This window comes from Cuculus canorus, chromosome 4, assembly GCF_017976375.1.
Source record: "Cuculus canorus isolate bCucCan1 chromosome 4, bCucCan1.pri, whole genome shotgun sequence".
Taxonomy (NCBI): domain Eukaryota; kingdom Metazoa; phylum Chordata; class Aves; order Cuculiformes; family Cuculidae; genus Cuculus; species Cuculus canorus.
Window position 1 is genome coordinate 63,861,970 of NC_071404.1, and position 12,308 is coordinate 63,874,277.

Below are 12,308 nucleotides of genomic sequence, written 5' to 3' on the forward strand. Positions count from 1 at the left end.
TATTACGGTTGCTACAAAATTTTAATCAGATCATGGTATGAGTTACCATTTGACACTGTAAAAATGCCAGTAGGTAGTAGATAAATATTAAGATACAATTAGCTGCCATTACCTTTTTATTGCTTGTAATTCATTAATACTGATATAAGTTTGCATTCTGTGGCAATAACAATTTTTTTACTGTTTGTTTTTTTAAAAATTACATTTTCTTACAAGTAGTAGTGCAAGTTGTAAACAGGAGAGAAGTTCACTACAAACAACATAAATAGATATGGCAACATTAAAGCTAGAAAAAATAGAAAGTACTGCCTGTGCATTATTCCTTGTGCTTTGCTTGCCCAAACATTGTCACCAAGGCCTATTACTCACAACGAGTAATTCTTTGCAAGACATTTTTATTTCGAACAGGATGAAACTATTGGTGCTAATCGTCAATAGAAACTATGATTTTAAAAGTATTGGAAATCTGTGTTTTCAAATGCATCTCTTGGCCCTTTACACAAGCAAGCGGTTGCTAATGCCAATATGCATTAGAAACGCAATTGTACTATACTTAGATGTGGTCCAACCACAGTTATAGCATGAGCCATTAAGGAACATTAAAAGAAGAAGAAAAAAAAGACGGAAAAGCAAGAATCCAGGTTAAAAGGGAACATGTTCTGTTGCTCAGCTAAAAGATGTATCTATTATTAGAAAACAAAAATTGTTCAAAATTAGACTAAACAGATAAAATATTGATATCTGAGAAAACAGCAGTGCATCATATAGAGAACATGCCTACTTACGTCTTCCCAGGGCTTGTAAAGAATTCTACAGACTTTCAGCACAGCTCAGGAAATGAGCTTTAACACAATTAACTGGTGAGTCAGAGAAGACTATGGACTCCTCTTGTACCTGTGGGACAGGGAAAGTAAACTCTCATCTCTCATCCCCAAAGTTTTTGCAGTATCTTCCTGACATGTAACTTCTCCCGATCCGCTATTAATCTGAAATAATTAAAACCACATGAGCTAAAAATGGCATAAAAATTAAATCAGTGAATAATATTGGGTAAAGGAATAACATGTGTGACCATGGGATCACCTGCTTTCCTGGGCTGGAGCTGGAGAGAAGTGGGAAATGCCCAGCTGCCTTAGTTGGAACCAACTCAAAACTTCATCCGCTTTGGTTCAGTTCTCAAAATAGGGCACATGACCTCTAAGTAAGACGGTACAGTAGGCTGCTTTTACACTACATTGCTGCTCCTACAGCCCCTGATACCAATTTGCTCGCTCTACAAAGCATAGGAGGAGGTAAAATTTGACACTTGCCGAGTTTCAGCGTTATCTTGTTTTGTAATGCATTATCCATAGCAAATTTACCACTATCTTTAGGAACTGAGATGACATCTGCTACAGAGTGGCTTACACTTGTCTGTCTGCTGCTTTCAGTGTCATGTGTCTGACATGAATTAACCTCTTATAAAATCCAATGTGAGGGAAGAGAATCGCTCATAGGAGGTGAACGTGCTGCTTCTCTTGACCTACTTGGAAAACTACTACTCAACTCATCGGTTTCCCCCATTGCAACACAGCTGCAGAAAGCAGTAATGGGACCACTTTTAACGGAATTTGAAATGTGCTGTATATACGTTTGTATTTAATAGCATTATTTCCAAATCTTGCAAAGCCCATTTGTTATTTTATCAAGCCTGCTATAGGTTCATTTTTTTTTTCATGGAATTGGCACAATGAGAAAAGATGGCCTTTTCTCTTCACAGATAAAGATCCAAATTGCATTTTATAATCTGATAATTACATAGTTTGATTTTTTAAATAAAACAGATAATCTCCCTTCCCCGTTCAAGATGAGATCTTAGTTGTTAGTGACAGCTGTTAAAATGCTGCTAAAAATAGATATAGTGTCAACCACTAAAAAGCTAAGTGCTCCTGTGAACCACAAGCACAAAACAAATGAGATTTCTACTGAATTTGTGAAAAATCTGTGACGATCTTGCATGTACTGGGAACAGTTCTTTAGTCTTCCAGCAGCCATCTCTGTATGTAACACAAAGACGGGGGGAATCAAACATTTGGTTTTAAGACAGAGGATAGATATATTCACTCATCTCTATTTTCACTCTCCTTTCTGTTCTTGAAAAAAAAAAAATATATAAAAAGAAGATGACGCAACAGAAGGACTGAGGCTACCTCCAGGCATTTCAGATGCCTTTTTAATTTACACCTTTGCCCTGAAAAAAAAAAAAAGAAAAAAGAATAGCAGGAAGAGTAAAACAAAAGAAGCACAACCAATCAGCCAAATACACCGTTACTATAAATTAACATAAAATAATTGTGCTCAGTACAGCAGTTATTGGTAGACTAGCCAATGTGCTTGAGTGCTTTTTACATGACTGTGATTTTCCGGGTTACTTGCAGAGTTGTGTGGAACTTTCCTCTGCCTTGGAATTGCAGCCTCCAACCCACTCGCAGCAGCTCTGTTCGATTAATAAATCAGCTGTATTCCAAACCAGATGCATGACACGAAATGAGTAAAAAGAAAGAGAACAGAATTGTTCTTATTTGATGTTACAATACATCTCAGTAGGTTCCTCCTTTTTAGCTACATTATGGCTAAAAATAGAGCACTAGTGTAGGCACAGTGAAATATGATTTGCTTCCAATAATATAGCAAACTAATTGTGAAATTAAGCTATTGAATGTGCCGTTATCTCCAAGTCTGGCCTTACCAGCACTTCATGCTTCCCTGTTTAACATTTATCAAGTTACCCACAAACTTTGATGGATGCAAACAACAGCTGATAAAACAGTTGCCCTCTCCAAGGCCCTCATTCTACAGAAGCTTCGGCACAGGTATAATTCCCTCTCTGTGAGAAGCTCTTTTAGATGTCTAAAGACTTAATTGAGGGTATTAAAATAGCTCCAACTTTTTCCTCCCTCCACTGCTTGATTTTTTTTCCTTAAGATGTTTAAATGAAGAGACATTTAATGCCCTGAACTTAAAAATAATCAGCTTTAAAAGATCTTAGCCACAAGTGAAATATTAATTTAAAACCAGTATCGATGCTAGCACCGACTTTTTTTTTCTTTTTAATGTCTGAGATGAGGATGGGTTTTGCTCCACCGCAGCCGCACGAGTGCCACGGGGATGCGCTCCCTCCCTGTAATCATCCCGAGACAGTGAGGGGAGCAGAGAGGGGGACAGAGGGGGGTAAGGATGGGGGGCAGAGAGAAGGGGCAAAGAGGGGACAGAGACGGGGGAGGAGAGGGGGCAGAGAGAGGGAAGAGAAGGGAAAAGAAAGGGGGGAAGAGAAGGCGGAAGGGAGGGGGATGAGACAGGGGCAGAGAGGGATAGAAAGGGGGGCAGAGAGGGAGCCAGAGAGGGGAGCAGAGAGGGGGAAAAAGAGGGGGACAGAGAACGGGCAGAGAGGGGACGAGGGGGGAAGAGAGGGAGGAAGAGAACGGGGAAGGGGGAAGAGAGGGGGGCAGAGAGGGGAGGAAGAGAAGGGGGAAGGGGGGACAAAGAGGGGACAGAGGAAGGGAAGAGAAAGGAGTAAGAGAAGGTGGAAGAGAAGGGACAGAGAGGGAGGAAAAGAAGGGGATACGGGGAAGAGGGCAGAGAGGGGGGCAGAAAGGAGGGCAGAGATGGGACGGGGGGGCGGGAGGGAGCAGAGAACTGGCGAAGAGAAGGAGGGAAGAGAAGGGGGGAAGAGAGGGGGCAGAGAGGGGACACAGAGGGGGGCAGAGAGGGGTCAGAGCGGGGGGCGAAGGAAGGCGCGGAGCTGTCGGGAAGGGGACGCAGCCTCCTCCCGCACTCCCATCCCGGTGCCCGCGCTCGGAGGCGGGGGGCTCCGCCAGCGCCGGGAGAGACGCTCCGCCTGGGGAAGGGCGCGGGGAGACACTCCTCCCCCGCCGCCCGCCCTGCCTCCCTGCTGCCCGCCCTCCTTCCCTTCCTCCGGCGGCTCCGCGAACCAGGAACCGCGGCGGCAGGGGGCTCCGGCCGCGAGAAACCCCGCGGCGCCGCCGGGAGCCGCCGGGGCGGGCGCTGCGAGGGGCCGGGGCGGCACCGGGTGAGGTGGGGAGGGGGGGGATAGGAAAAAGTTTACACCCTCGCCACTCTCCTCCCTCCTCTTCCTTGGTGGCGCAGATGGGAGTTTTACCTGGAATGACATAAGTTTGGGGTTCGGTTCTTTTTTATTTTTTCTTCGTTTTTTTTTTCTTTTTAATTTTTTTGGGGGGGGGAGGGTGTCTCCCTCCTTTACCCGCTCCCCCCACCTTTTTTTTTTTTCCCCAAATCCTCCTGTGCTGTGGATCCACCCCCCCCCCCCCTCGCTCCCCTCCGCCGGCAGGCGAGGGTGTGACCCTTGGGAACACCCACCCACCTTAGGCGTCCATGGTGGGAGCTGTCAGCCCCGCCGCGGGTCCCCGCCGACCCCTCTCGACGCCCCCTCCGCATACTTTCTTGTTTTCCCCCTTTTTTTCTTTTAATTATTATTATTTTTTGGTGGCGGTGCGTGCTCTCGGATGGTTTGCAGGCAGTAGCCGGGGGCTGCGCCTCCTCCTCCTCCGCCACCATGTCGTAGGGAAGGTGAGTGCGCGGAGACTTGCGCGGAGAAGGCAAAAGGGAGGCAAAAGGGAACGGGAGGGTGGGTGTCCGCCACACCAGCCCAGCGTATCCAGGTCACGGACAGTCCCGTCCCCATCATCAGTGAAAGAAAAAAACCCCAACTTCTCGGGAAGGACACGTCCGGGGCTCGGCAGCGCCCGCGGGGAAGCGCGGCTGCTGCTGCTCGGGGTCGCGCCGCCTCGGGTCGATGTTTAGCAGAATACGGGGGAAAAAATATATATATAATGAAGAGAGAGGTGCGGCACGTGATACCCCGAATCCTGGGGCTGTTTGCTGCGCCTGTCGAACGCTGTGAAAGCCCCACTCCGCGGACCACACCGCGGATCCTTGTGCGGTCGCGGTGCGTGCGTGCGCGCAGAGATTGGGGGGGGGGACACGATACACGGGAGGCGATTTTCGGGCGAAGGCGCGCTCCTTTCCCAGCACGATGCACGGAGGGGGACACCGCTGTCACTGTCCCCACCTGGGGGTCGTTTGGGACCGTGCGTCGAGGGCGTTATTTACGGAGGGAGTTGGGAGCGCATCGCCTGAAAGTTTGCTCGGCGTCTTGGTTTTGGTTTTGTTGGGTTTTTTGGTGTTTGTGGGTTTTTTTCTTTTTTTGCTTCCCTGGGAAAAGGGTATTCCAGCAGCCGGGACGCGGGGAGGGCGGCAGCATCCGGGTGGTCCCTGTCGCTGCTCCTGCGCCGGGGCGCAGGGCGGGATGCGCGGCTGCCGACGGGGAGCGCAGGACGAGTCCTTGAACCCTTCCGCGCTCCGCTTTTTTTTTTCTTTTTTCCTCCCTTTCATTTTGTTTCATTTTTTTTTTATTTCATTTTTACAGTTAAATCCCCGCCGCATAGGTACAGCCTGTATTCCTAAAGACGAAAATTCCGGGGCTGGTGGAGAGGGCGATGCGATGCCCGGCCCCTGGCGCGGGTGGCCGCACCCCGCGCATCTCACCTGCCCGCGGGGGGAGACACACCGGCCTGCCACCCTCTGACCCATCCCCGGTGTCACCTCCAGAGGGGAGGGTTCAGGAAAAGGGGGTAAGGAAGGGGATGTCCCATCTGCAGGGCTGAGAGATGCGCGGGGTTTGCGCGGTCGCGGCGGCCGCTGCGGCTTTAAGGAGATGCGTTTCGCAGCCCTGTGTCGCAGCAACTTTGTATCAGTCATGTCGCCCGGCGGGTGAGTGACGGCGGGATGCAGCCAATGGGGCGGCAGCCTGGCTGCAGCCGCTCCGCGCTCCCCGTCCCTCCCGCCAATGGGGCGGGCGGCACGCGGGACGTAAACTCGAACTTTATGTGGGCATGTGACATGTTTTTAAAAGGACTTGGCACCTTTTCCCGTCCCCTCCCGGGTGCCGCTCCGTGTCACCGGGCGGCGCGGCGCAGCGGGGGGAAGGAGGCGGGGGGGGAGCGACGCCCGCACCGCGCCGCCGTCCGCGCCCGCGGGGGTTCGGGCACCGCAACAGGTACCGCGGGGGCGGGGAGGGGGGGGGATGGGGTCCCCCGGGGGTCGCGGTGACAGCCCAGACCCCGTCCGCCCTGGAGGGGTGGGGGGCGGCGTGTGCGCAGAAAAGAAAAAAGGCTCCTTTTTGCCCAGCTCGGGAGGTTCGAAAGCGGGTTTGGGCTCTCGGGATCTTCTGCCTGCGAGAGAGGGAAATAAGCGAGCTCAGTCGCTCCCAGGCGCCTCTGGGATCCCCCACGCGTGACGATCCGGATTGTATCTGCGGTGTGATGGGGCTGGTAGGGTTGCAAAGCGGTGCCTTCTTCCCGGGGGATGCGGTGATGCTCTACAGGGATCAGGCAGGCGGGGAAATAAGCGAGCTCGTTCGCTCCCAGGCACCGCTGGGATCCCCCACGCGTGAGGATCCGGATTGTATCCGCGGTGGGGGGAGGGCTGGTACGGGTGCAAAGCGTTGCCTTCTTCCCGGGGGGTGCGGCGATGCTCCACGGAGCATCACGCAGACGGGGGAATAAGCGAGCTCCCAGGCACCGCCGGATTCCCCACGCGTGACGATCCGGATTGTATCTGCGTGAAGACAGGAGGTGGGGCATTCAGGGGTGCAAATCGGTGCCTTTTCCCGCGGGGGGGATGCGGTGATGCTCCGCAGAGCGTAGGGCGGATGGGGGCAATAAGCGTGCGCGCTGCCTGCGCGGTTGTCAGTGCGTGCGGGGACGGAGGGAGCAGCCCCGGGGTCCGGGACCCGCCGGTGCCCTGGAGAAAGCAGGGAAACCCCAGTCCATCCCTCGCCGTGAAACTCGGGTTCGCCGGGCAGGTGTTTTTTTTTTTGTCAGGGAGGCAATGAAACTTAAAGAAAATTCCGTTTACAAACACCGGGAATTAAGAAGTGGGTGGTCACTTGAGCCATGGGTTTAGTTTTTATGAAGCTGGATTTAATTCAGGTTTTCCATATCTGGGTGACCTTTTGGTTGCAGGGATACCAGGTACCACTTGATTTTTTATTTGACTGTTGCTGCGAAACTGGTTTCATGCCTGATTGATCGGAAACTCGTACCACAGAAGGCTGTGTTTGTTGATATGTTTAGGGATGAAATACAGATCTTGGAGTGTCCGAGTTCTTGGCGAGGGGGGGACAGGGACTCTGGGGAAACTGCTGTGCTCGTAATATAAGCTTTCTTCTGCAATATAACAGATGTAGATGGTCTCGGTTTAATACAAAACCCGACTCAGCTTCTGTTGTTGTCTATGGATGTTTTAGCCCACAGTCAAACTGAGTAAAAAGGCATGTCTGTGCAGTAGGTGAAGTATGGATACCATGGATAAACATGCTAGTCAAGTTGTAATAAGTTCTGCTTAGAAGAACAAAACCAGACCCTTACGTTATCAGCAACCTGTGAGATGATTATTCAGTTCTGGTATCCACTGAGCGGCTCAGAGGTGACAGAAACCAACAGTCCCAAAAAATCTCTTTGCTGCTGCATTCTTACGATTTTTTACCTCACATTTTAAACCAAACTTGTATCAGACCATCAGTAATTTCTCTGCAGTTTTTTGTTCCTCTCGAATGTTTTTACCAGGCACTGCCTCTCTCTGGAAGTGCAGGACCAGGGCATTTTCATTTATTTTTTTTCTTTTGTGTGACCCAGATTTTTATTTGCTGAAGTTTTAAAGCATGCTTGCCTACTGATTATGCATGAAGTTTGAAATTTACTGCTGTGGGAGAGGTCGCTACAAAGCTCATGCACCAGTATAACGTTAGGCCTGTAACTGAGATTTCCTGGTACTGGGTGATTCTGCTGGTGGTTCTGAGGGTTAAAATCCACTTACATCCTAATTTTAAGTCTTAACTAAATTCCTGGTTTTCAGAAATTCTGGTCACTCACAGCTGCAATTGATTTCTCTAGGAATTAGGCTTGCTCAGCGCTTAAATCAGGGCTAGGTGATTATCTGGGGGTGACTTTATATGAAAGTAGGTGCTTCTGTCTGAAAATTTTAGTCTATAGGAATGTGATTTGTTCTAATAGAGTCTATGCTTGAGGGGGAATGTAGGCATAGGGCCGTAGTTCTGTGTAAGGCAAAGAAATACTTGAGTCATTCATTTTAAGTTTCTTTGGTTTGTCTTTATAATTTTGCATAAAATAACATTTTTAAGTAGTATTAAGTAAAGGGATTAAGCACTAAATTGAATATTAAAAATTATAACATTCTAATAGAAAAAAATGCTTAATATTGATATTGCAGCTATTGCCATTTGAGTTTCTACAGTTCTAATGATATTGCGAGCCAGTTCCTTAAAAGCAACATTTTTTTTTTTAGCTTGTACGTGATTTTCAGGATAATGGAGGCTTGGTTGCGCATTTTTCTCTCTGTCTCGAGAGGGTAGCATGCAGGATAGGAAGGTTTTTTTAGGATCTGTGCTTCCCCCCCATACTCTGATACCTTTCCTCTGTGGGCAGAATAGTTTTCCATTCAACTTGCGCATTCTTTTTCTCCCATCTCAGCTCATCCTTCATGTCTTCTCAGGTGGCTTTACAGGTGGCTGTTTGTATAGCTCTGAAGGGACAAGTCAGCACCCAGCTCCTCAGAGTGGCCGCTTCCTTCTAGAGCATCCTATGTTATGATGGATGATGAAAATAAACCATCTTAGTTCACCAGCTTCCCTTGCTTTGCCGTCCCTGTAGTGTGGCAGTGGAAGGTCTTCAGAGGAGCAGACTTGTCCCTGGAGGAGCAGAGCTGTGATACAAGCCATTTGCACAGGATTTATGTCCTGCCTAACACAGATATGTCCTCCTTTTGGGAACTCTCTGGTTCCCCTCCTTCTTTGCTGCGCCTTTCCTTTTTACCTCCAAGGTCCCTGGGTGAGGGACAGCCCATGGTGTTGCTGGCACCGTCCACAGGGCAGCGGCCGGCGAGAGTGGGTGGTTGTTCTGACATTGCCAAGTCATTCCTTTTGGGGCAGGGCGGGGAGCTAGAATTTAGGTCTTTTCTAACTGCGGAATGCGTTTCTCTCAAAACCCATAGGACTGTCATATCCGTGAGACCTTTTCCCTCGGTTTGATTGAAATTGGACAAATGTTTGAGAGATGATGGATGAGGCAGAGTAATGGGATTGGCAGGCAGACAGAGAGGAGGATAGACAGAGTGAGCGGATACTCCTTGTTTCCTTAGGAAATTAGGAAATTTCCTTAGGAAGTCGCACTGTCCTGTCATTTATTAATTTTACTTTTTTGTATATGTCTTTGCTAGTTATGGAGACAAAAGGATACCACAGCTACCCAGAAGGCTTAGATATGGAGAGACGGTGGGGTCAAGTTTCTCAGTCTGTGGAGTATTCTTCTGTAGGTGCTGGAGAGCAGACTGATGACAGTAACTATATGGAGATTGTAAATGTAAGCTGCGCTCCTGGCCCTTTTGCCAACAGTGGTGCTCAAGGAAACAACAAAGAAAAACCTGAGCTACTCTCCTGCCTGCAGCAAGACAGCAGTCAGCCTGGTCTTTTGCCCTCTGACATCAAGACCGAAACAGAGTCGAAGGAGCTGTCGGCAACAGTGGCTGAATCCATGGGTTTATATATGGATTCAATACGAGATGCCGATTACCCCTACGATCAGCAGAACCAGGGGAGCCCAGGAAAGATCTACCAGAATGTGGAGCAGCTGGTGAAGCTCTACAAGGAGAATGGCCATTGCTCTTCTCCCCTTCACAGCACCAGCAGGCCCTTGAGGTCTTTGATGTCGGACTCTGGGAGCACTGTCAACGGTGGTGCCATGCACGCTATTGTCAAAAGCCCTATCATGTGTCAAGAGAAAAGCCCTTCAGGCTGCAGCCCTCAAAACATGGCTTCCTCAGTGTGTAGTCCTGCTGGAGTTAACTCTGTGTCCTCAACTACTGCTAACTTTGGGAACTTTGCTGTGCACAGCCCCATTGGCCAGGGAACCCCTTTGTCGCACTCGCCAAATGTTGAGAACCGGGGGTCAATGTCACACAGTCCTGCGCATGTTAGCAACGTGGGGTCTCCGCTTTCTAGCCCTATAAGCAGCATGAAGTCACCGATTTCCAGTCCTCCCAGTCACTGCAGTGTGAAATCTCCTGTCTCAAGTCCCAGTAATATCACTATGCGATCTTCCGTCTCCAGTCCTGCAAACATGAACTCAAGGAGCTCCATTGCCAGCCCTTCCAATGCCAATAATAGATCCACTCGTTCTAGTCCAGCGGTTAGCACTGTGGGATCATCCATCTGTAGCCCTGTAAACAACTCCCTAGGATTCCTGGCTTCCGGCACGCCGGTGGGACCTAGCAGAAGCCAAGATACCGTTCCCAGTCCAGAAACAAAGGACAAGGGTGCTCAAGGACTCACATTTCCTAAGATGGAGGAAATGGAGAACGCCATCTCCAACAACAGTCAGATGAACCTTGTTCAGTTCATAAAACCTGAGCCAGATGGTTCGTTCGGCAGCGCGTGCATCGGTGACAGCAGCAAAATAAACTCTGATTCCCCCTTTTCAGTACCAGTGAAGCAAGAGTCAGCCAAGCATCCTTGTTCTGGTGCCTCTTTTAAAGGGAATCAAACAGTAAATCCTTTCCCATTTACCGATGGCTCGTATTTTTCTTTTATGGATGACAAAGACTATTACTCTCTTTCTGGGATTTTAGGACCACCTGTTTCTTCGTTTGATGGAAGTTGTGAAGGTAGCGGGTTTCCAAATTCAGGCCTACCTGTGGGAATTAAGCAGGAGCCTGACGATGGCAGCTATTACCAAGAAAACAGTATACCATCCTCTGCCATTGTGGGTGTAAATTCAGGTGGACAGTCGTTTCACTACAGGATCGGCGCCCAAGGCACAATATCTTTGTCACGACCGGTTGCTCGAGAGCAGGCATTTCAGCACTTGAGCTCGTTCCCTCCAGTCAGCACGTTAGTGGAGACCTGGAAGTCGCATTCGGAGTTGGCATCCAGAAGAAGTGATGGGTATCCAGTTCTAGAGTACATTCCAGAAAACGTGTCCAGGTGAGCAAGTAAATTACTGCTGTAATTTCTTTACCTTCTTCCCTCCCTCCTCCCCCCCTTCTCCTGCATTAAACAAACAAAATGTGAATTAAAATGGGGACCAGAGTGGTATTTCTCAAGCTGATGCATAATTCTTTGTTTGTTTTTCAGTTCTTATCATTAGATTTGCTGGTTTCTTGCTTTATTTTATTCTGCCTTTAATAAAAATAAAGTGCTGGCTTTAATATTTAAAAAGAACATATTATATTCTATTGTTATTAGATTTGAAAGTGTAGCTTTGTATGTTTATGAGCTCTTACTACTATAAATGTTGTTTTTCCCATAATGAGAGCTTAGTAAAATTGCTCTTGTGTGTCCTATAATGGTTATTCTTTCTTAGTTGGTGCTTGAATGTGTTGTACCTCAGATGAAATGTTGAGATGAGGATAAGAGAACGATACTGGTAGAAATCTGTTTTTCTTACGGTTATAAATTTGCACCAGGCTTTAACTGGTTAACTTTTAAAACTAAACCTTGCAAGCCTGTGGCAACATATTATTTCTGTATTTTAACTGTAGGAACATTTGGTTTGTATATATAGAAAAATGCCTCCAGAAGGAGGAGGGCTGTTAGAACTTGATGCGTTTGAAAGGGATAAATGGATAAACTGATCTCCTCACTCTTGGTAGAAGAGAAATATGCAAGTGCCGTTTGAATTTGTATTTTGTGGCAGCATGTATTTTTTCATAAACAAGTGTTCGTGTATCTCGTAAAGGACACTTACTTTCCTAAACTTCTAGTTTCATAGTCAATATTACAAGTTATTAAGCGCAACTGACATTGTGACTGAGTTACAATAGTTCCATAGCCTCTTCATGTATCATACAGGCTTACCAAAGGTTTGTGCCAAAGCTCAGCGACATAACCGGTGACAGAATTTGCATTCAACTTTCTCAAGTCTTTTTTTTCTTGTGATGAGATACACAACTGCTCTCAGTGAACGAAACATCTGCCTTATTCTTGAAGTGAGGTGAAGAAGATGCATAGTGTTTCCATGTTTGTGTGGTGCTGTGTATTGCTGAAAAAAATAGTCCTGTGTTGAAAAACAATGTCTGAAATGTGATGGTTTTGAGGAGAGAAAACAGCCTATATACCCGAGAGGGAAAAAAACCCAAGTTCAGATATTTCCATTTTATTCTCAGACATGCCCAGCACCTCTACAATCTCCTTGTCGTTTTGCAAGCCATACTTC

The 12,308-nt window shown here is 48.0% G+C and overlaps 1 protein-coding gene across 3 annotated transcripts in view; it reads left to right on the top strand.

Annotated features, from left to right (window-relative positions):
- Window positions 1-3,971: 3,971 nt before the first annotated feature.
- The window catches only part of NR3C2 (nuclear receptor subfamily 3 group C member 2), a 210,434-nt gene continuing 202,097 nt past the window's right edge, over window positions 3,972-12,308 (top strand). Inside the window, exons 1-2 of one of the 3 annotated variants that reach the window (XM_054064840.1) lie at window positions 3,972-4,069; window positions 9,316-11,077. In XM_054064840.1, coding sequence (XP_053920815.1) covers window positions 9,318-11,077 — 1,760 coding nt within the window. In that variant the 5' untranslated portion in view covers window positions 3,972-4,069; window positions 9,316-9,317. Of the gene's footprint in view, window positions 4,070-4,366; window positions 4,588-5,906; window positions 6,077-9,315; window positions 11,078-12,308 lie in introns of those variants that run through there. The other 2 variants (XM_054064839.1, XM_054064837.1) reach the window with 2 other exon arrangements.